Consider the following 25,500-nt stretch of genomic DNA (forward strand, 5'->3'; position numbering starts at 1 on the left):
AAATAAAATCATGGCTTTTCGAGCAGCACTGCAAAGTTAAGATACTTTTGTGCTTTCGGTCTTTTTTTCATAAATATTTATTTGGTGATTTACCATGCAATAATATTGCAAATTTACCAACTGGTTGTTTTCTGTTTCCGATAAAGATGAGAGCTATTTTTCATACAGCCACAGCGTTTCAGTGGTGCATCTAAACAAAAGGCTGTGTGACTCAGCAAATCCCTGCTCAAGCTATATTCACACTGCACTTAGACCCCGGTATGAGCATTTTACAACCCTTAAAACCCGGGGTTAAGTGCACCAGACTATCTAATAGCTCACAATGGAACTCTAAAGTGAGCTAACCTTCATTTTACAGCAAGCAGAATAAACCAGCCTATATTACAAAGATGTTTAGAGTTAAAAGCCCAATTGAGGTATCACTAAGTGCTACACAGGGGTAAAAAAAACCAACAACAACAACAATGACAAAAAAATGGCTTCACTGAAGAACAAAGTGCAAACACATTCAAAAACACACACAGACTGGAAACAAGCGTCATTATCTTGCATCATTCCCATACACAATTTAGGGAACAGGCTGCAAAAAACAGCTTGATTGAATAGCAGCAGCTGGAAATGCTCACCGCAGGGTCAGAGTCATTGGCCATCACTGTGGTTACAATGGTTCCCTTGACAGCATTCGGGGCAACCATGCCTCGGTACACTGACTGGCTGAATACCGGAGAAAAGTCATTCATGTCCTGGAGAGAGATAAACACACAGACGCACAGTAGCATTGCATTAGCATTGTAAACATACAGTAAACCAAACTTTGTTTTCCACTCAGTGCCTGAAATGTCCATGTTTAATACTAATGAAATTGACTTTGATGGCATGTTGTTTTTTTGCTTTCACTCTTATTCTTAAAATTTCACTCGATTCTCATTTCACTTGTGCTCTGCAGTCCCCAAAATTACTCACAAAGGCGCACATTATACACAAGGGAGGCCACAAATCAGTTTTGTTTTGGCTTGGATTTAGAACCAAATGTCCTTTATCGGTAAATGGGATGATCACAGGACGGAAAACCTGTGTGCCTTTTTTTTTTTAATCACTTGGCTGAATGGCGGATTTTAAAACTTGTTTCACAGTTGTCAAATTGAGATGCAGAAGAAAAACAATACATAAGCAGAGATGGTGTGAAAGGCAGCTAAGTGCTATAATTATAACTCTAAAGTCTTGGATGTCAAAGCATCCAACAAGCGATGAAGGTACCATCGTTTTTCATCGTTTTTAGTAAATGTGCTCATGCGTGCAAAAGACACTGGTACGGCCCCTGAGTGTCAGTACGCCGGATACACCTGGATCAGAAACAGTGAACACTCCCTCTGTAGCTGAGCAGGTCAGGGGGAGGGGAAAACAAAGCAGATGAAGGTCTTTGTTTCACTACAAATATCAGTCTGTAGTAGTCACTCACATTTGGAAGAAAACAAAAGAAGCTTGCCAGTTGGCAGCAGCAGAGGGTATTACAACATTCAACTGCTTACAAAACCTACATGGCAACATAGCTGCACTGTACATACAAGTTTCAACAATTATTAATGGTTAAACCAATTTCCGACACCGACAATACACTGTAATTTGGTTGATTGCTCAGCACTGAAAACCAACTGGGTTGCTTGTCAGCAAACACTACGTAAACAAGCAACTTTTGACTTTCTCCAACAATTTATGTGGCTTCGTGCCATGCAGCACTTTGCTTTTGTTTAGATCTGTAATCTCGTAGGCGCAGGACACACAAAAGAGGGATTCCAAAGACTACAATAATCACTTTCTCCTCCACAGTCATTTTTTCACAGCTGGAAAACGCTAGAATCCTGCGTTGCCTGCAATGCCGCAATGCCAAGTTCTTTTCTATGTCTTCACAATAAAGCTTCATCGCACAATGTTTCCATTACAGTACTCTTCCCTGAAACTGTAAAGACACTGAACTAAAAGAGAGACACACTGGCCTCACTGATCCTTCTGTCCTGCTTAGATAGACGAATCAACTCATGAAAACACCCACCATGATTCTGACAGTAACAGAGGCAAGTCCAGGAGGCATGGTTCCCTCTGTGTCCATGGCCTCTACAGTGAATGTGTACGTGGGTTTGGAGCCAGTCAGCGCCTCGTAGTCCAGAACTTTGAGAACCGACAGCTCTCCGGTCACTGGGTCGATGTGGAAAAGCTGAACGGTCTCCCGGTCCAAGCCTTCAGTTCTGATTCGATATGTGAGGTTGGAGCCGAGGTCGGCGTCTATCGCCTACAGAGAGAGAGGGAGTCAGAGGATGGGAGAGAAAGTAATATCATTGCCTTGTGAATTTTATGGAGAGTTGAATTTTTTTTTAATATTTGCCAGAGGGACAAGCATGTCAATGTGCTGGAGCTAGGAGCAGCCTGTAGTATTTTCATTAGGTCTGTGTTGAGCTGGTATGTCTGAAACGCCTGTGGTGGTAAAATTTATAGTCCAGCTGGTGGTCCATATCTTATTTTTCCTTCTGAAACTATTTTACTGTGTGGCTGAAGGGGAAAGCTGTCTTTTTTCTCTTTTTCTGACACACTCAGTGTGTCTTCAAGTGCTGTCAAATTAAAGTTCTGACTTTTAAAAGATGTCTCATGTGCTGGATGGAATGTAAAATGAACCAATCAACCAATTTTGCCGTTCCAAAGAAGATGCAGGTAAATAACTAAGTATGACTATGATGATGAAGCTCATTGGCTGGACCCTGTAACTGAATTTATGACTCGGAGGGCTTTTACTGAACTGAATTCAAGGGCTCAGCTTTGACCTGCAGCCAATTTGCTTCAGACTGGTTGAAAGTGCAGTAATAACTTAATCTTAATCTAATGTTGCCTGGATTTATATTTAAGCATGTCACGCGACTGTAAAACAACTGGCTGTTTTAATTTGGATTTGCATATGGTTTGTTGGACACTTTACTGAGTATTGGCAGTGACAATACAATAGTTGCTCATTTGTTTATTGATGGTTTGACTTGACTTTTGTTGTTCTGTTTTCTTTGCCAGGATAAATACACTCACTCTGCCTTCAACCAGTCAAAAACTCAATGTATTAACCTGTGTATTATGTCATAAATATCTTGAACTCAAAACATTCTAACCTGTAATGTAATAACATTTTATCCTGGTTTTTACACATTTTTGGTTATGTTTATAATGTTAAATAACCTCATATATATATGCTACCATTGAAAATCTTAGAATCGCCTGCCACAAAAGCTTGATGTGGTACAGTCAGATGGCTGAGAGGATTACTCTGTATTTGAATGGTCTTTCATGCTTTTAGGTTGTAGAAAGTCCTCTTTAGAAATAGATGTTATTTTGTATGAAGGTTTTCTAAATAAAATGGATGTTTTTGTACATGGAGAACAAAATGCTGTCCATTTATTCAAGGCGGTGACCGAAAGGGCAGAAAGAGACAAAAGAGGCATCTGTGCAACAATTAAAGCAAAAATCTCAAAGATTTTCAGTCACTGCCTATCGCTAAATGAGGGGACACAATGGTGACTGAGCATATGGCCCACTGAAGAAAGTGCTGCTGCAAGTATTTACAGCAAGTATTCGCAACAAGAACAGGGAGTCTGTGGCGACATTGCTGCAGGTTCACATTAACAGCATTTACCTGGCAAAGCACAAATTGACTTTCATTATGAGGAAGTGACAGGAAATGTAACATGTTTCATTGACAAAACGACACTTTCTGCATTTTATGACAGCGGATCGGTTTGAAATATTCCAGGGAGTATTAATATTCCAGAGATGCAGGTGACATGCTGCACACCAACAACTTCTCAGCAAGGTAGCCAACTCCTTTCTGTGTAGCCTGCTGTTTGCAGACTCGCGCTGTCTGCAGCATAAAATCAGATCATAATTACTCACAGAACGTTGGAAAAAGGCCACATATTGCTTGACGTCTTTGTTAAAACAACAGTTTGTTTTGCTGGTCCCAGGATAGTCTTAAACCAAATTTGCTGTTACTACCAGTAACTTAAGTCATTGCCAAATCAACCAGGACTGAAGTCTTAATGATTACAACTTTAAATAAGCGTATAAGCAGTCACAAGCTGTTTGTAAAAGAAACTGGGATCTTATCATTAAAGTCTGTGCAGGTTTAAATAAGAGCAGGTTCCTGTTTCAGTCACAAGTGCACAATAATGCCTAGAACTAACTGGAATTAACAGGTGTGTTACTTTAGCAAAGCTATGCTTAAAACTCCAGAACAGAAATAGAGGTTAGTCTGGGGTTAGCAGCACTACTGGAATATCAACTGAACATATACTACGGACTCAAATGGCAGTTTAAACCTATTCAATCCAACCGCTGAGTGTACTGCACAGGGCCCAAAGAAAAATTTGTTCCCAAAATATTTAGAGTCCAGTTGCACTGCTGTGGTTCAGTATTGATTTGACCCTAAAACATGCTTTTCTGAACTGGAAAACAAATTGAAAGGGTGTTTGTGTGAAAAACGGTATTTTCCCCTATCGTGCAACACTCTGGTGACATCTTCTAAATGAAAGTTTCAATCATTTATTTAATTAAACAGCTGATACAGATATAACTGCATCAAGCTAAAATCAGCCAATACATCACGCCTGGACGATTTATTGTTCAGGCTCTAGTGTTTAGTAAGATCTCACAGTTTCTAAGACATTGAGTGAATACTCTGCAGAACAACACCACATTAGCTGCAAATGGACAAATCCATCAAAATAATTAGTTCACCTTTAACTGTAATATGACTGTATCTTTGGGGCTGTTCTCTGGTAGGGTGACATTGTAGGTTTGCTGGGTGAATATCGGGCTGTTGTCATCTACATCCAGAACGGTGACAGACAGTGTTAATCTGGATCGGCGAGGGTCCACCGCACCATCCCAGGCTTCAACGATCAGAAAGTAGTGGCCTTTCACCTTTAAGATGACAGAGAGTCACAGTCAAACTGTTTACGCCATCTTTTTTTGTATTGCATTCAACAGCATACCTATCACGTCCTCTGACCTCTCTGTCCAGTGGCACCGCAGTTCTGATCGCTCCAGTAGCATTGATGGAAAACAGCCTCTGGTGGTTGACGAGCCGATAATGGACCTGACCACTTGACCCCAGATCTGGATCTGTAGCCTGAACACAGACACGGAGAAAATATATGCACAAAAACAATGAGAAAGGAGGATGCATGCAATTCATCAGACTGCCTTCTCTTAGTTCTCTTAAATAAAGGCAAATTTCCTCTGAAATCAAGCTAAATTTATGTGTGAAAGAAGTCAAGCCAAGAACATCTACAATGCTCTTGTTCTGGAAGAAACAAGAGTGTAATATTCGTATACGGGAGTGAATGCGTGAGTGTCTGTATGAGAGGGGGAGAGAGAGTGGGAAATTACTCCAAGAGAATTATCAGTGTCATTTCCTGCCTCACACTTTCACTCAAGGAGCTTTTGTCAAATCAGCATGCATTCACAATTCATTTGTATAGGCTCTGATCTTTTGACCCTTAATAGCCGTAATTCTAATACACCCTTTAATACAAAGCATTTTTATTCAAATTCTAGCAAAGAGAAGTCATACTTGCATGCATAAATGTCAGCATAAATAAGTACTTCATGTCCCACACTGAGCACAAATTCAAACTTTACGGATTTTAGCTTTGACAAGGTGACAAAGACAAACGTTGGCGATCTGCTCTCTCTCTGTCTCGCATCTCTCCTGCTGTCAGCTCTCTTTTACCCTCAGTGCAACTTGTCCAGAGGAATTAAACTTGCGTTCCAACAGTAGCGATTGCTCAGCTCAAGAGTTGATGAGACAGTGGTTTCAATTTTCACTTGGAAAAAAGTAGCACAGGGTGTCTTTCCTTTGTTGTACTTTCATCTGACTATCTTTCCATATTCATGGATTACAGTCGAACTCTGTCTCCGTCTCCACATCATCTCTTTCAACTAATAAAATAAGGTGTTGAGAAGGTGACAAATTGCTATCTGGTGTTCCTTTCACCCTCTCTGACTGTTCATCCTGTCCAATCAGCATTCTGACGGCATTAAAATAGATGAGACCAGAGCAGAAGAGAGGAAATATTAACATGGTTTGTGTGTGTGCGTTTGTGTGCGTGGGGCTGCTTTTTGTCTCTAAATTCCCCAAAAGAGAAATCTGAGGGTCAGTGGCAAGTTTTAAAAATTACTTCACAGCTGGATGACAATAAGAAAACTGTGTTTCATGTTATCAATCAGCGCTTGAGTGTTCAGGACTTTGCATAACAAAATGAGTCAAGAAAGGGATTGTTCTGAAGTTGATTAAATGTTAAGCACATGGACTGCCCTCTGCTAAAGGTTAATCTTTATGGTTTTTGCATTTATTATGCTTCAGTGTTAATTTTTGTCACAAATAAATCATGATGATTAATTCTGCTCAGCTATGTTACCGTGATGGTGATCTGACAGTAACGACAACATAGTGATCACTGGGGATAAAAACTGCGGCACAGCAGCACAGTTCCAGTTCATGCTAAGATGTTCACACAAAGCAAACATGCCAAAGATTAGCAGGTAATGTTTACCATGTTCACTAACTTAGCTTGGCATGCTAGCACCCTAGCACTTGTCACTTAGCACAAAGCACAAAATGTAGCTGAGGCTAACGGGAAGTAGTTTTGCAAGTATTTGATCATTAACTGAAGCACTTTGCCTGTTCAAGTACATTCTACTTAACTGAAAAACAACAGTGAGTGGAGTCACTTGAATTGCAGTCGCAACGTTGACGTGAATGTCCTATATTGTGCGCGTGTACTCGTAATTGTAATCAAAAATACAACAGCACCTGATCCAACTTTACCCCAATATGGTGTTAACCTCTTGTCAGCTGAGCCGGTAGGCAGAAGAGGAGCAATGTCAGCACTTTGGGGGTATTTTAGAATAAGCAATGACAAAAGTACAGCAGTCTGTCAACTATGCTCTGCGAAACTGTCAAGAAGAGGGGTGAAAATGAGCTCTTTTAACACAAGTAATTTGATAAAACGTCTAAAGAATCCAAACTCTTCATGACCTTTTAATGCAGAATTTTGTCATCACAAGAACTGCACAGGCAAACAGTCTAATCGAGGAAAAATGGAGTCTTAGAATATTAGGATCAGAATATGAGCTGCCCAGCAACCTCGCCGCTCACCAGTTCACACTCCTGGAAAAGACTCTCTGTTCTGGCTCCGTTTGAAAGGTTAACATGGAAAGTGAACCATTCTGATCTTTTGGCACCGGATGTGATTCCTGCTGTGAATGAGCTTCTGCTACTTTTGACCAAACATACAGAGGAGGACCACGGCATCCAAACAACGAAGAGAAAACTTAGCTGCAGCCATCAAGAGACGCTTCACTGACAAGGAAAAAACCCACTCCACTGCATGGTAACTGTACTCGAGCTGAGGTAAAGTGTGTGTGTGTGCTGAGTGGGTCAGAACTGTAATGGCAAACAACAAAAAAAGGATGCAAAATAAAACCAACATACATATGTACAATACATACAAAAGTGTATATAAATACTATTGCCTTGAAAAGCATGGCACAGTTTCTCAATGGAAAAATTTAGTATTGCACATGAGTAAGATATGGATAAGAAAGTACAGCGTTTTTGTACTATTGCACTGCAGAAAACTATCTAACGTAGTAAAAGAAAATATATAACATTGCACAAGATACAAGACAGTGACTGAAACGAATGCATGTTAAACATGCGTGTTCATTCTTGAACTTAGAAACATTTTGACAAAAACCAATTTCAATGATGCATTCAAACTCCATCTGTGGATGAAGACTGTGAGATGCTAAACTCATGAATTATGACTTGCAGCGTGTTTGTCAAATAATGTATGTAGGCTGTCATTTTCACAGAGTTTATATAACTTGATTAGAAATTGTAATGTTTATCTAACCTCCATTACTCAACTCATATCTATACTTCTTGCTGTTGCAGTGACCCATTTTACACTCGTTCCCCAATTTTGGATCATTAAAGTTTTATCTTATCGCACACAGCGACTATTAGGATTAATAAAAATTAGGTTATGCCTTGCCGGTGTTATGTAGACTGTAACAGAGAAGAATGAAGTCCTTTGCTTAAATATTCAGTGATTCATCGATATCTGGGTGTAAAACTATTATAAATTTAATGGAGCATCCAGCTTTTGGGTGATTATGTTGGGTTGTTTGGAGATGGGAGGGACACAGAATGAGACACGGACAATAACAGAGAGAGAATAGGAAAGTAGGAGAGAGGAAGAGAGAAAGAGGAAGGGGGCTGAGACAGGAGAGCTACACTTTTTGGTAAAGGAAACATGCAACTGTGTATGTTTTGTAGACATGGATGTAAAGTGTGTGCTCATATGTTTGCATTGCTACAGTCAAACCCATGCAAAGCAGCGATATAACTGAATGCTGTGACTCAACACTCTTAAAGCAAAAGCCAGCAGCTGGTTAGCTTACCTTAGCATAAAGACTCTGAGCTTTCCATAAGCACTGGCTGCTGGCCAAACAGCAGAATACTCATCCATGTCCAGCTGGCTGTAAAACTGTAAAACAGCCTCACACTGTTTTGCAGTTTACAATGTCCTTTGTATTTTTTGCCTTTGACCAATTACAGTATGCAAACTAACGTAAGATGCTCCAAATCATGATTTAGAAATAAAATATGATACTGGTACTGCCTGCAGTAATACATATGATGTTTCCACATCATACGTTTTAGCCATAGTTTGAAATTTTGGTTTTCCTGAGGCAGCTGCCCTGGCTGCTTCAATGGGCACAGTAACAAAATCCTCAGACCAGCTCTAACGCCACGTTCATGTCATAATGAATGGATGATAGACACGGCAAAGAATCCCATGTTAATGACTTACGAGCATTCACATCATCAAGACAATTGCACGATTACAGAGTTGCTTGTGTGAGGATTTAAACACTTTGCACTGGCAATACAATATAACACCATGTCCATAACTTTTGGCATCCTCATTTGTTTGCTTTCAGGCATTTCTGTATCAGTAAGTGCCAAGACGGATAAATTGTTTTCAGAAAAATCTAAGTTTCCCGCTCGTAATTACAACTTGGATGTTGATGCGAACATTAATTACAAGTCAGAAACTAATTCTGACAATTCGGATATGACATGAATGTGGCATAAATCTCTGGAATTAAAACTTTGTATCAGCAGTGACTGATCCTGGCAAGCAAACCCCAGGAGGGTACTGGTCGGGGCCAAGAAATGTCTGGCACATAACCTCTTGTCAAATGGACAATTGTCACTTTTGCAATGCAACGTTTGCGCAGATTGAACAAACAAGATTTTAAGTATTAACCGGTAAGTTTTGGAGGTGCTAGTAGGGGAATTTTTCTACCTTTTGATAGAGCCAGGCTAGCTGTTTCCTGCTGTTTCCAGTCTGTCAAGCTAAGATAACTAGCAGCTGGCTGAAGGCATGTATTTTAATGAACAGATATCAAACAGATATCAATGTTTTCATCCCTGGCAAGAAAGTGAATAAGTGTATTTCCCTAAATGTCAAACTACTTCTTTAAGTGACAAATTTTTTTAAAGCTGCCACCAACAGTGAATAAAATGCGTTCAGGCCTCTTGAATGTTGTTCTCAAGTGCTTTCATATGTATTTCAAAAGGAATAACATAAAAAAAATCACTTAAGAGCGAATCCAAATGTGCACAGTGTCAATCTCAGGTCGATTTGTGAGAGCTGAGTGGAACATTTAGCCTTGTGACGTTAGCCAACTGAACTGATTGAGGAAACTGAAGAGAGATAAATGAACAGCAATTTACTCCTGCCTACATAAAATATAAAGACTTATGAAGAGGGCAGATGCCTGATATATGACAGGGAAACATTATTGTCCATTAAGCATTCCTTCAAGCTGCCAACAGTAAAGCTGTCATAGCATTGCATTTTAGACAGTGGATGAACTCCTTTCGAGTCGGCTGGATTAATCGTCTTGATGTCAAACATATTGATGTCTGCAGTTCCTGGAGTTAGGTACTGTAGAAAGTGTGTGTGTGTGTATGTGTGACTTTCTCTCTGCCTCTATCCTGCTCCTGTGCTCTCTTTCCCTGTCTTATCCCTCCCTCACTGTCTTTCTCACAGTTCTCTAAGCATAATTACATTGCCAGACAGTTAAAAGCCAGAAACACAATAGGATTAATGTCTCAGGCGCGTTACTTCTGCTGCCTCTCAACACACACCTACGAAGTAAGAAAAAAAAAAAAGGCAGCTTAAGGACTGAAATATACACTATCTCTACGATCGCTAGCTCTGCCTTTCCTGTTCGGGTGCTCATACCTCTTTTTTCCAATTTTCCCCTCTTTTTTTCTTTTCTCTTTTCATCACTTTCACACCTCCACCTCTAATTTCATTCCTAGACACAGCGAGAGAAGCACCTGCAACTGAAACTAAATTACTGAGATTTTTTTTCATCCGTCTCTGAGCACATTTCTTTTGCTGCACCAATAAACCATATAGGCAGGTATTATAACAGTGTGGGAGACAAAGGCATACAGACAAGCCATCACTCTAGTAATCTTACTCCTACACTGTGTGTTACTGTGTGATTGCGTCTGCATTTGTGTCCCTGTTATTTCTTCTATTAAAAGCTGTTTCCCATCAGGTAAGCCTTGTGCTCTACCTGAACTTCATTTCAACTGTTCACCCAAATGCAACATAAGGTATATACTTATTACCAATGTCCACCAAAAATGCATTTGTTCTTGCTCTAGTATGTTGTGGTTTAGAGCAGCAGTAACATAACCTATATTTTCAGGCTCATCTCCAATTTTCTCTTTTTTCTTTTGCTGGAAATTCACGGATCATTTTACATTTTTGGGTCTCTGAAGACCCAAATAAAGCAAGTAAGACATATGTGAGTATTGAAAATGGGTTGTAAGTAGACATCTCTTCATTTTAGAATAAAGAACAAGAAAAACACCAAGCATTTCATATCCTTTTTGTTTCCTTTTTAAAATCAGTGCTGTGCTTCCTAGCAGTAATGGTGGCTTACTAGGATGTACGAATAGATTTATTTATTTGTTTGTTTCTCATGACATGCTGTTGTGGTAAATGGAAACATGGTTCACTGCACCATTGATCTGAGGAGACATCGACAATATTTTTTCTAATGAATCAGATTAAAAGAATCCAAAAAAGACCAAAAACAACATTTACAGCCAGTCTTATTCGAGGCATGTTTGTGCAGAGTATGGCCACTGACAGGCCTGCAGAGAATAAACAACCACACTGTATGGACGAGCAATCACACCATGAACAAACAACAGTCTGCAATTTTTTCATTCCAGCTAACAAGTGCAGCAGGTGATTTCACTGATTCTTTCCACTCTCTGCGGTTGGAAGTGTGGAAATCAGCGAAATGATCTGGTGTTGTCCCTCCCGGCCCTGGAGGAGGGACGGCTCTCGATGAAGAAGTACATCGGGAGGCAGCTAGCTTGATAAAAAATGTTTGATTTTGAAGCTGAATTACAGGCCCTTCGATGCAGCCTCGTCCACAGATTCTCCAGGTTTGACATTATCAACATTACAGAAAACAATGACAATAAAATAACTTCAGAAGTTTTTGCTTCTATACTATCAGCCACAAATAAATGGCAATTCAAAAAAGTATTCACCTCAGTCAGAACCGATAAGAACTGACATTACATACAGTATATCGTAAAGCAAGTCAATGCAAATGAGTTGATATATGAGAAAAAAAAACATAATTCTAACTCTGATGGTCATTCTGCTTCCTTAATATTTCCTTTTTCTAGTGCACTTTTCTCTTCTATAAAATAGAAACCACATCTTAAACTCCTGAAAGTTAATGCAAGAATGCATCTGTACTCCCTTGGCTGTCATCCCCCCTCTTCTCTCTCTCTCTACTCCCTTCTTACATCTCCCCAGTGTCCTTCTCCCATTTCTCTCTGCCACCCATGCATATCTCACTTCCTTCCTTCTTTCCATCTCTCTGTACCGTACCGGCATCAGCAAACCAAGGTCAGGCCCATTCATTCTTCCGGAAATCTGTTTAATACCTACAGGTAGGGACCCTGGTTTGGAATGAGGCCCAGAGTCGTGCCTCGCTCAGCCCGCTGAGGGATCACGCCGTCTGTTTTGGTCTGGAAAATATCCAAGGGTCCTTGAAAGGGAGGAAGTTCAGGATTGGAATACTTTCAAGTGCCCTCTCTGAAGATTAGGGTGGGTTTTTGGATGTTGAATTTGGAACACGACCAAAGGTCTGAGCGAGAGTTAAAATTTTGAATGTTTGTAATGAAATGTCCTCTTTAAGGGTAAGGCTGGGTTTACGAGTTTGGAATAGTAACCAAGAGTCCAAATAAGCAAAGCTAATGAAGTTTGGGATCTGTTAAAAGAAAGACTTGTTTAAAATCCTAGACATGCGTGTACAAGGGCCATATATTTATCTCGAGAGTAGTCCTGTTCAAGAAGCATGATTAACATTTAGAACCTGGCAAAGTGTCAGACTGATCAAAGACCTCCTGACACTGGTGTATAAAGGCTATGAATTAAGCTTGGAGCAAATCCAAGCAAGCGTGCAACGGAGGGAGCATCTTTAAAGATCAGAGCCTATCAAAGTGTCAGATTTACCCATGACCCCTGCCTAGAGAATACATGAGTCAGTTATTAGGTCTGGAACAAGTCCAGAGTGTTTGCGGTAAGTGGTGATGAGGGTGCTGATGCAGGTAAAAACACATCCCACGCTGCTGAGACAATATCATGTTACTTATACATTTTTCCCCTCTCTTGCCAGCATTTCCATCCAGAACAGGATTTAAGAGTTGGAGTTGAGGTCACAGTAACCGGGGGACTCTTGTCAAAATCTGCCCCCTTTACTGAGAAAAATACCTGCAAGAATTCTTGAAACCTCAAAACAAAATGCTTCAAAGTTCAACCTTGAAATGCCATGATAATGTCGAAATAATGACAGGATGGCTGCTTAAAGTTAAAACAAATGAAGAAACAAAAAACAAAACAGGGCCACTGTTCTCAATTGTCAGCATTCTGTTTGAGTTGGAATTGAGGAATTGTTTAACTGAAAAAAGTGCATAATCTTAGAAATATAAAAACAAACATTAAAAAATGAGAAAAAACTCTACTTTGTGATTAATAATTTGCAGTTCTATGTAACAGACACTGTACTGCCATGTGCAAAAGGGAACACCATTCTCTCATATCCTTGTATTCTGTCCACCTACAAATATGCACACAAACGCATGCACACACTCAGTCCTTTGAGAATAATAACATACAGCCCTAATTACAAAGCTGCCAAGGTTTACAAAGTTATGCTAGTGATCTCTGGTCCCCATTGCAACAGATTATAAGAGCAGAATTTAATTAGAGCCTCTGTGAATCTTTGTGCGCTGCATGTTTGTGTGGTAAGAGACCGCAAAGGGGAAGACAAATGTGGACGAGTCTTAAAGGCACCTTTATAGTTAAGCAATTATATGTCTCTCTAAATGTAGTGACCTCATGTTCGGATCACAGAAACTTGGAGCGAGACATTATAAATTGAGCGACATAAATAAAAAGAGCTGTGTGACTAGTTTCAACCATGCTGATCTACACCACTGGAGAAATAATCTGCAATTAAAAGGCCCAACACATTGGGAGAGCATGTCAAATGACAGATGTGCACTCAGGAATTATTGATACATTGCAACTAAATTGGCTTTTTTGTTCACGCCACATCATTATAACAAAAGATTAGTGTTAGGAAAAACCCGAAAAGCTCACAAACAAACACACAGTCATGCCTGTGTGCAACACATACATACAGACAAACACACATAGAAACACGCTGTTGGACTCATACATGTTCACCATACAGTGAGGAACATCAAAATGTTTGTGTGTTGTGTGTTTGTTGCTTCTCTCTCTCTCTCTCTGTATGTGTGTATTTGAGTGTGTGTGCGATCTTCCTACCTTGACCTGGCCAACGTAGGCGTGATCCTGCTCCTCGATGACAGTGAGGTTCACTGGCAGTGAAGCATTGAACAGCGGGTCATTGTCATTAACGTCTGTCACCACAATGTTCACCATCGCAGTGGAGGTCTACACACACACACACACACACACACACACATTTGTTTTACTATTCTGGTCAGTCCAGAAGCTGTATTTTGTATTGCATTTAACATTTTTGAAAAGTGTCAGAAAGTTTTGTTTTTTATGATTAGTACACAGGATGAATCCATGTTCAGATTTCACAGGTTTTACTATCTTAGTCTAATGTCCCTTTTACTAACAGCTCCCTTAGGTAACAAACTAAAGAGCCCGTTTTGCTTGCTAATTGACTGCACTCTGGTCCTGGTTGTGCTGTAAAAATAGACTTTAACAACAGTTCACCGGTGGCCTACCTTGCACCTTCTCCTGCTTTGTTAAAAGGGGTATCTGTATTGAGGCATGCATAATTACGACAGACGTAAAAAATATTCAACAAAGGTAGCAAAGGGTCAAAGAAAGACTTGGCCTCCGACACAAGTTGAGGCTCAAGTTTCGCTGCAACACAATGCAGCGTCATCCTAGCAAGGTGCTGCATTAGCCAATCAATTCAGTAGAACACATTCCTGGATTACGTAACATGAACAGCACATTTTCTGTCCGCTCGCCTGGGGGTGTATTTAGTAGAACCGATACATATACTTAACAAAATCAAAAATTCTCCATTCTGATACAATAAAAAACTTAAGTGTACTTTCTATAGGTCACAATGCTTGACAGCCAATAATGTCACAGAAATGATGCAATTTCTGATCAATCATGTGAATCCTTTAGGAACAGAAAGCTCAGTTGCTTTAATGAGTTTAACACACCGCTGCTATTGTTCTGTTACCAAAAGTCAGATGTGTAGATGAGCGCTCATTCTGATGAAATCTTAAGTGTAAACAATTGTTGTGGATCAGCCACTCAGGGTTCAATAAGAAAATGATTGGGGACGCATGCTGTAAACATGAAAATCTGTGCCAACAGAGATGGAAAATACAACAAAGTTAACTGATCACCTGAAACATTAAGGCAGGTTTGTGATTGGAGGGGACTCAGTACAGTAAATGTCACTGATTCTCACTGTTACACAACCAACAGCAAAAGCACAAAAAAAAAACAAGTAAGGGAAGAGGTGCAGGAAAGAGAGAGAAGCTGGTAGGAGGTCACCAATTCCTTAATTTGACTTTCATGAGAGCAGAAGAGAGAGAGTGATCGAAGATTTGACTTTTAAAGAAGGAAACTGGGAGGAGGTGGGAAAATGAGGGAGAGCTAACCGATTCACAACAGTGAGATGAAGAGAGAAAAAGCAGTGTGTGTGGGGGCGTGTGTAGGAGAGTGACAATCATAGAGGTGACAACAGGCTATTGAGGTTGGCAGGGCACACGGTGATGCAAGTAATTTGAGGTTAAGAGCTCACAGTTGACAAAACAGTTTACCTGAATGCCAATATATGTAAAGTCGAATGAGCTCTGATATAATGAAAAGGCAGGCTGTGAGAAACGCTGGCAAACACACACTCAGGCAGACACAAGGAGAGAGAAAGTGACGCAGTAAACTTCATTTAGCATCAGGGTGCTCGAAGCACAGATAACTGCACACCTCAGAGTTTATTATCACGCTGATACTATGGTTACCTGGCAAGCCAAAGTGCTGGGTATTGTACCTGGATTATTTTCACAACAGTGCTCTTTTTAAAAAGGGCCAGGATCACTAAAATATGAGAATCAAATCAATCGATACATAGAGCACATGTTCATATTCATACGTCTTTTTATAGTACTGGCTTGCAAACATATTGTGCAAGCTTCCTGTAGCAGAGCAGTGGGTGGCAGAAAGGTTAAAAAGTCAGTGCTGTGGATTTTTCACGCTTTGATTAGAAAGTGATTCTGGCTTTGACATTTAGATCCAATGGCAGCGGTACAGTTCCCCGGTTAGTTACAGTGTCAGCATCGAACAGTGTGCTGATATTGTTCAACTGAAGAAGGGTATGTCTGTGGAAACACTAAAAACATGCTACATCATTTACAACAGCATCAGCCAAAGGTGAAGTTAGACAGCAATGACTGAAAGGCATTAGCACGTCTTCCCACAGTGTTCAATCAGCCTGTCACTGCAGGTTCGGACTGTAAAAATGCAATAACAAATGTTATACAGTTTCACTTTTTCTTATTGACAATATGCCAGTATTTGCAGTATTTGAGTGCTTTGACTGTTTCTGAAAGAATTGATATTATTGAATGTTTATACATTTCAAAATAAATGACAAAAATGGTATTTTCTGCCTCCTTTTTTTGTATGTTTTCCCTGCTGTTTTGTGTTTTCTGAGTTACTGGACCCTGAGCAGAGATAGGATGGAACATTTGCTCACATTAAAGGAAAACACCAACCTTATTCTTTACGCCAGAGAATAAAATAACTTTTATTCATTTATGTACAAAAGTAAAAGTGTACAATTCGCACATTATTTATTGGCAGAAACACGAGCTGATTCACAGGCTCATTCCATGATTAGGTACTATACAGTCCACTTGACAACAGCAAACTGTCCTGCACCAAAGTTTAAGTTGCATCCTATGATGCCCAGTGTCCTTACAGTGGAGCTGGTTTACTGCACCAGCTTGTATGGTCCTCAATCTGTGGCAGTATGATGGATTCACTGGCCAAACAGCCAATTAGGCACTTTGTAGTCTGACACTCTCACAACGGGACATTTAATAATAGGGGACACAGACGTGTGTGTGTGTGTGTGCACGCATATGAAGACAACCCAAGGCCTTTCGAGTGATGCTGATTAATGGGCCTGTATAAGGCAACTACACCCCAATCTTCTCCTCTCCTTTTTCTATTTCTTTCTTTCCTTGTCTTCCCTTCCGTGTCTCTGTGTATCTCATACCATTCCTCTCTCACACACTCTCTCTCTCTCTCTCTCTCTATTCACAATTCTGCTCAACTCTTCTTTCCTTTCGTTCAGAATATAATGGAATGTCAAGCAGAAAAATGTGCCAACTACTTTTAGCCGTTTTCTGGCTTAAAGACCTTTGGGGCACAAAGATAATACACTAATTGTCAAGGTCCAGAGAGGAATTGACTAAGTCTATGTGCGCATGTCTGTGAGTGTGTATGTATCAAGACTCCTTCGTAGAACTGTGTATGAACACACAGTACAATTGGTAAGGTAATAAGAGCCCCCTGAATACCTCTCCCATCTAACTTCCTCCCACTTGTTCTCTCCCATCATATTGCGTGCGAAGGTGTGTGTGAGAGAAGGTCAGAGTATTCAAATCAGCATTTTCTCTCCTCAGAGGGACCTTAAACTTTACCTTTTGTTTGAATTAACATGTGGGGGAGGGGTTGGGTCAGTGACAAAGAGGAGGAGGAGACAAATCTCTCCTAATGCTAGACTGATAGATGGATGATGAGGAAGGGAAGAGAGGGGAAGAAAGGGAAACAAATGAAAAGCCACAGGAGTAGAGAAGAAAGAAAGAGGGGAGGGCATCCAATGTCTTCATTTGACTTTCATGTGAGAGGGAGTGAAGATTTGACTTTTAAAAAAGGACAGGAGAGACACACAAACAGAGAGAGATAGAGACAGCAGCTCTGGTGACCTGTGATCAATTAGGTAAGTGAGAAAGGGCACACACTCCTTTATCTTTGCAAAATAGCTCTTGCAGCGCACTAAATAAGACATTTTTAGCTCTTGTAGTGTATTCTGACCGCATCCACACTAAGCCAGTTAAATCTGTAGATGCTGTTTATGTGTGAAAACGAAATGCCTTCACAGTAGTGTTCGTACAAGTAGGTCGATCAAGTGCTCCATCTGCACTGAAATGCCAAAACGATAAGGAAAACATTTAAATCTCGTCCTCTTGCCTCTTTCAGATGGAAAATAACACTTGCTATGAAAGTTTTAGACAAAAGAGTCGGATCATAGAGTGACAGAGAAAGAAGAGTTTTACCTGGTGAAGGTCTGAGGACTTCCTGTATATGTCATGAATAAAGTGAGTAAAAGTAATTTCCTGTATGCTTGATATATTTTGGTTCTGACACAGTTGGCAAATAAGAAAACTGCTAATCACATTCAGCTTCTGGTGACGAGTTGAAAAGCATTCGAAATATCAGAATAGCTGATCACACAACACAGGTGATGTCGTCAAGTCTGGTGTGTATGAATTGGCCACCTGTCAAAAGTTGCTAGAAATAAATAGGGGGCAGCATATCACAAGGAGTAATCGCTAACTGCTGCTCACTATATGCTTTGCTGTGGATATCTTTGGCTGTAGCTACTAGCAGTCATTAGCTAGTTGCTCAGTTAACTGTGCAGCTAGTGGTCATATTATCTTACTGCAATCTGCCCTGATCAAGAGCTCAGAGCACCGGGGGATTATTGGTCTTTACACCACGGGCAATGGAACTGGGCTCAGCAGCCACCCACTGAACATGACTGGATCAGGGCCGAACACAGCCTCTGATACCACAGGAGGCCAGTCTGGCTCTGACCAAATCTCTGACTCCGGGGATGATGAAGACATGGCAGCAGGGACAGAAGAGGTCCAGGAGAGGAGCGATAGAACGGTCTGGCATCACCAGCGTGGAAAAGCACAGTCGGAATATTTTCACATCTAACTTGGAAAACCAAACCAGAGTTGACGATTAACAAAAGTTTGAAGGCCAAGTGAGCCTCACTTGCACCAAAGATCTGATTTTTTGCCAGGTAGTAATGTGTTGCATTGTTTTTCAACCCATCCATTTGCTAAACTGCTTGTTCTGTTCAGGGTTGCAGACCCGGAGCCTATAATGCCCAGTATTTTCCATATCTATTGATTTAAATATCCATATTTGTTTAAAATTCATTGTTACAAATAGATTTTGGCTTTTTATTTTGGCGATGATGGTTATTATGCTTATTATTATTACTGAATGAGAAGCTTTTCTCCAAAAATGCCTCTAATATTCCTCTTAATGCCACAGCTGTTGTTTGTGGCATTTCACTGTGAAGGATTTAGTTTCCCTCTCGGCAGCCCATCAGCTTAATTCCATCGGGGAAGTGAAACAACTCAAGTAAAGACAAGCAGTTAATATCTGTGTGGCTCAGCTTACCCCATCTGGGTGTCCGTCCGAGGCTGTGACCACCAGGGTGTAATAATCCAGAGACTCCCTGTCCAGAGGCTTGTCCAGAACCAAATGCCCTGAACTGGATACAGAATACACAGAGTACTGTTAACCCTTTAGACATGATCTTGAAAATGGAGTACAATAAAAAACATAAGAGGAGCAAACATAGCAGAACAGAATCATGTGCTGTAGTATACATTGTTTTTTTTCTACCCGAGAAGCCTGTGACTTTGTGAGAAGTTTCAGTTCACAAATCAGCGATTGCTAGCCACAATCGTTCTCATGCTGATACTTTCAGCTATTTGTAAGTAGTTTCTATGCAAACTCCGGTATCATGGGAAAACTTAGGAAACCTGTCTTGTTTTCTCAAACTGTCTTTTCCTCTTTATATACACCACTTCAGAGGCAACTTTTCAGACAGTTGGCCAGCACTGATAAGTACCACATAACCCCCACAAGTGTATTTCTACTGTGATTATGGGTACTTTGGTGATGCAGATGATGCCTCGTACCCATCAGCTCACCCACAATGATATTAAAGAATGCCCTCTTGGATGCTTTTGCTATAATGGCTCAGACAGTGATGTGCCATCAAAAAACAATAAAGAGTTTATTTGCAAAATGCTTTAAAACAGCAAGATCTTTTCTGAATCTGAATACTGATTAATTACACATTAAGTCTAGACTACATTGTATTTCACTGGCCTGAGGAGATCTCAAAAGATCTCATGACATCCATAAATGGGTGCTCTGGTAGATAATGTACACCACTGCCATGTACTTAAAAGTGTAGTCACATGAAAGATACAAAACTAGAGAGACTGAAAAAATTAGCAACCAACTCCTTGAATCAATTTTTCACACAGTACAGGCTGTGAATTATTACTCACTAGTCATATAATCTCAAACTCAAGTTAAACACTGAACACAATTCACTAATCAAAAATGTCCAAACAGAAGCAAAGAGATAAAAGTCAGATTTAAAGGCAAATGATTACTGCACAAGTAAAAATAAGTAAAGTACTCTAGAAGATCAACAGCTTCAGAGCAGCATGTCTGAGACTTCTGACCAATCAAAACCAGCAGAAGTCTTTGATGTTGGCTCTGATTGATTACACTTTTTCATTTTCAGAAGATTAACATAATGATTGAAGTGTTTTTAATTTAAGCTACTTCCATCTGAATCGCACATGTTCTCATAATATTGACAGTGTGTGTAGAGATGTGTGTGTTGATGCTCAAGTAAATGTGTGTATATGTGCAAACGTTAAGTGGTCTATAGAGGGAGAGGAGACGGTTCATGTATATTTATGGATGATTCATGAAAAGCAAAGTCTGTGAACACGCACGTATTCTTGGGCATGCATGCACACACATGTAATTATTATTCATTTATACCACAAATTTTGACTCACATGCCTACTGCATGACGTGTGGAGGATTCACAGTAGATCCCATTGTTCAGGATGAACCCAAGATTCAGATTCAAATTTATTCAAAAGCTATTGGTGATTAACGTCCTCGAAGCTCATCTCTTGCATCCTGTACTGATGCTGGCTCTTCTATTTCGACATTAAAGTAATCTGAATAATCTGCCCATTAGTGTGTGTGCTCCATCAATGCCACCCATCTTGCAAAACAGGCCAATACCAATTCAGGTGCTCTCACCATGTACTTCTGGAGGATTTAACTGGGCCACATTCTGCACAAAAACAATGAAAAATCAGTTCACCCTGTACCAATATGAGCTGCATGGCATGTTGCACTCGTTCAGGGGAAAAAGAACAAATAGGCTTGTCCTCATGGTACCATAGTGGAGAAAACACAGCTGAGGCACTGAAAGATTTTGGCACATGGTTGGTAGATTTCACAAAGTCCGAAAGAGACCGTCAAATGTTCCTAGAATGCAGACATGAAAGCTGTTTAATTCATTTTAATCTCTGCTGCTGTGAATTCCCGTGCAGAAGAAATGCTTCCTCTTCTTTCGTTCTGCTTTTAAATCCTCATTTGTTTGTCGCTCTTTTTCATTGTTTCCTCCTCATCTTTTACTCTGTCCCTGCCCTGCTCTCTTATCCTTTTCTCCAACCCTTTACTCTCCTCTCAATCCTTCTAATTCTGCTCCTTCTCTCGCAGTCTTCCACCATCCTTTCCTTTGTTTCTCTCTCTCCCCTCCCCACTAGAAACACAGATAGGATCTTCCCCCAGCATAAGAAATGCATTTTTAATGAGCAATAAATGAATAAATACAACAAAAGCCCTTGGAGTGTGTGTGGTGAGTATGTGCATGTGGGAGAGAGTATGGGTGTGTTTATGTGAAGCCCTTGGCGGAGCCTGAGCCCTGAAATGATTGAATGAATGAATGAATTTAGGCTGCTTCAACCACACACATACAGTATACATACACACAGACGATACCTACATATAGACTATAACTACATACTTGTATATTGCCATGGCTGTATAGCATGCACATGCTTGTGACAGACAATTTTAACAGATATTCACACAAATAAGAAAAAGGGTTCTGTGATTGCTCTGTTTCTGAAAATATTAACTTCAGCAAACTACACAGATCTAATCAAACATGATGAATTAGAAATGTGTGCGTATGTGTGTATGTGTGTGTCTGCGTGCATATGCCCGCTTACTTCTGCTGTAGTGCAAATTGTCCATGGCGGTCTCCGCTGTGGATTTTGTAGGAGATGGGATCCCTCTCCCGATCCACTGCCTTAAGTAGTAAACAGAGACAGACACACATATTTACACACATATCCCCTTATTTCCATTGACATCTTTTACGCTTATAATCAAGGGCATTGTACTTGGGGGAAAAGGGGGGTTGCGTAAACAGAGCCCTCGTGTGAGCAGGGCACACAAACATAGGAGAATGAGCAGCTTTAGTTTGGGGAGGGACCAATAGAGAATGCCTCCAGGCTCCAGAATTTAGTGCTATGCTCCTGCTTGTAGCACAGCAGTAATCCAAGCAAAGGCACTTGTACCCCAAAGACACTGTAAAAGAAGGGGGGGTCATTATTTCGTAACATCAACATTATAATTGCTTGGTGCCAGACTTTGGTACCAGTTCTATTGAAGCTTATTACAGATGCACAGAGAAGCACAAGAAAACCCAATGTATTTTAGTCGTACGACCTTGTGTGAAGAAATGCCTCTAAGAAATCAAAGAACACTTTTCAGAGACTACCTACTGACTGATTTTTCCAAATGTGGTTCATTTGCTGTCGGTCTCCAAATAGTATTCAAAGATAATTATTGGCATACTTTCCAGGGCTCATGGCGAGTCAAATTAAAAGACTCAGCATGGCAAAATGTTTTAAAAAGTTGCAAGCAAAGTTTACCTTGAAAGTTTCGTGTTAAGCACAAAAGGTATATAAAAGTGTTTCAACTGGTGCAAACCTTGAAAAGTTAGTAGTACATAAACTTTGGCCTAAATTAGAAATCAACGTTAGAACATGTGCATAGCTGGTGCAACCCACTGCAGGTCACCATATCAAACCCTGTAGATTACATTGTATAAAAATAAAATAATATAAATATATTAATAACAATACAGCAAAATACCAGTGACTCCATCACCCAGATTGATTACCTGTGAAACTGAGAGAGGAGAGATGGGGAGAGAGGGAGCGGTGTGCCCATACATCACAACGCTCACTGTGCCGAGAGCTTTCAAGTGTGGCACTGTGCATTCACGCGCTACACAGTAAAGTAATGGCCCTTCCTCGTTTACAGTTTCCTTGTCATACTCTCAGGAAGTACGTCTGCGGTTGCCAGGGTGGAGGTGGAAAGACTGTGAACTAACTTAATTAATTTAAAAGTGAAATTACAATTACTGATAGTTTTAAATGGTTTACACTTCAGCTTGTAGGTCTAAAGTGTCTTTTTTAATATAGCTGGCTAATAGGTAATTGATAAACAACTGAACTAGTTAGCGAAAACTAATGGATAAACAGTTGATATATTTAGCTGAAAGTAAACATTGAAACAGTTAGAAATAATTACTAAAAGGTTAATACAGTTAGCAAAAAACAATGGATAAACATTTGAACTAGGTAACTAAAATAAGGGATAACCAATTGATATAGTTAGCTAGAATTAACGCATAAGCTTTTGAAACAGTTCGTTAAAAGTAATGGTTAAGATACTAAAACAGTGAGCTAAAAGTAATGGTTAAGATACTAAAACAGTGAGCTAAAAGTAATGGTTAAGCTATTGAAACAGTTAGCTCTAAGTAATGGATAAGCTATTGAGTCAGTTAGCTAAAAGTAATGGTTAAGCTACTAAAACAGTGAGCTAAAAGTAATGGATTAAGCTATTGAAACAGTTGGCTAAAAGTAGTGGTTAAGCTATTTAAATAGCTAGCTAAAAGTAAGCTAGCCTAACCCTAACCACCTTGAGCTGTTGTTTCAATAGCTCAAGGCGGTAAACGGTTAAACTAGTTAGCCGAAACTAATGGATAAACAGTTAATATATTTGGCGAAAGGTAAGAGATAAGCATTGAAACGGCAAAAAAATAATGGACAAACGGTTGATACAGTTAGCCTAAAACAATGGATTAACATTTTAAATAGTTAGCTAAGTATAACAGATAACAGGTTGATATAAATAGCTAAAAGTAATGAATAAATGGTTGAAATAGCTAAAAGTCATGGTGACATTCTTTGATAGTTAATCTGTAAGGTGCTGTGGGAGTAATGTGGTCCAAACAAGGGTGAGAACCACCGCTATATTATTTGTGTGTGTGTGTGTGTGTGTGTACCTGCAGATTAAGCAGCGTAGCTCCAGTCCTCATAGCTTCACTGATCTCCAGGTTGTACTGTTGCCGGGGGAAACTGGGAGGGCTCTGGTTGTTTGGAGGCAAAACTTCGATATAGACCGTAGTAATGGATGACCTAAACAGAGAGAGAGGAGAGAATGGTGTAAAGCAGATAGGACAGACCAAGAGTACAAAGACAGAGAGAGAAACAGCCTGTAACAGAGAGAGCAGATAAAGGAGGAGTAGTATAAGTGAAATGTTGGAGAGGGATGAGAGGAGAAAAGGGGGAAGAGAAGAGCTGGAGGGCAGCACAAGAGGATAGTGGGTAAAAAAAAAAAAAGAAGCAGTGTCAGGGAGGGTGAATGGTCTATTATTTAAGTTATGAGTGTTTGGCCGGTGATTGTTTCTGTGCACTTCACACTGTGTTTAACTCATCGTTACCAACGCGAAGCCAACGACTGTGCGAGCGGCAAAAAGACGAGACGCCGATCTGAAGCTTGAGGTTTCTGTTGTCCGGTCTGACAAACCTTTCCTGCTGTTACACTGATTCATTTATGCAGAGGCTGGTTTTACCGAGAGACAACATCTATCTTCCACTCATTCATTTCTGTACAGAGTGACTGTCGTTTCAGGACAGCGTTACATCATCACGTACTGTTCCTTTAATTATGCTGTGTTATGAACCTTATTATTCAGCAACACATTCAGTATCTCAACCATTACTTAAAGATCAGCCCTGCACTAAAACACATAAACCTTTAAATCATATTAGAATCAATAATAAGGGTTTTGCACACATGTCCAGAACTGCACTTAAGCATGAATGGAGTTATTATGATGACTTAAATCAGGGATGTCAAAGTCAAAACACACAGAGGGCCAAAGAAACAGATTTGCTACAACAGCCTATTAAACTAAGATCTAACACAATGTATATTACTTAATGATTAAATGAACAATCCAATATTCCTTTATGGCTCTGTCAGTAATTTCAAGTATAAACATTTTTCAACAGGCACACAGACAAAAAAAAAAAAAAAGTCCTGTGCATTAAATGAAAAAAGCAATATTTTCTTATGGCTCTGTCAGTAATTAAGGGAAAACATTTTCAACAGGCAAGTTGAGATCAACTGAAAAATAAATCTAAATAATAAATAAATAAATTAAAATACAAAAATCTATAGGACACAGACAAAACAATACTTTCGTTTTTGGGGAGTGGGTAACTGAAAGTGAACATCTGTTCTGGCTGCTGATGAATAATGAAGCCGATACCCGTTTGACGCGCTGCAGTGAGTTCGTGGGCTACCATTGCATTGTGGGGAATGTAGTATTGGTGCATGCAAAACAACAGCGGGAGGCTGCGGCCAGTTCTAATACTAATCAAATATCATCCGGGGGGCCGCATAAAAATCATTTGTGGGCCGCATCTTGACTTTGACATATGTGACTTAAATAAAGTTATATAACAAGGATAACTAAAACCAACTGAGGATAAGTGGAGTCAGAAACTCCTCGACAGGTAAGGAAACTTGATTAAAA

At 40.0% G+C, this 25,500-nt stretch overlaps 1 protein-coding gene across 1 annotated transcript in view; it reads right to left on the reverse strand.

Annotated features, from left to right (window-relative positions):
- LOC121624435 (protocadherin-15-like) overlaps positions 1-25,500 on the reverse strand; it is a 181,265-nt gene that overhangs the window by 68,166 nt on the left and 87,599 nt on the right. The window contains exons 17-24 of the mRNA XM_041962063.1: positions 23,962-24,094; positions 21,833-21,912; positions 19,170-19,263; positions 14,010-14,138; positions 5,042-5,161; positions 4,768-4,953; positions 2,051-2,287; positions 627-743 (exon numbers count right to left, since the gene is read on the reverse strand). Coding sequence (XP_041817997.1) covers positions 627-743; positions 2,051-2,287; positions 4,768-4,953; positions 5,042-5,161; positions 14,010-14,138; positions 19,170-19,263; positions 21,833-21,912; positions 23,962-24,094 — 1,096 coding nt within the window. The remainder of the gene's footprint in view (positions 1-626; positions 744-2,050; positions 2,288-4,767; positions 4,954-5,041; positions 5,162-14,009; positions 14,139-19,169; positions 19,264-21,832; positions 21,913-23,961; positions 24,095-25,500) is intronic.

This window comes from Chelmon rostratus, chromosome 21, assembly GCF_017976325.1.
Source record: "Chelmon rostratus isolate fCheRos1 chromosome 21, fCheRos1.pri, whole genome shotgun sequence".
In the NCBI taxonomy this organism is placed as follows: Eukaryota; Metazoa; Chordata; class Actinopteri; order Chaetodontiformes; family Chaetodontidae; genus Chelmon; species Chelmon rostratus.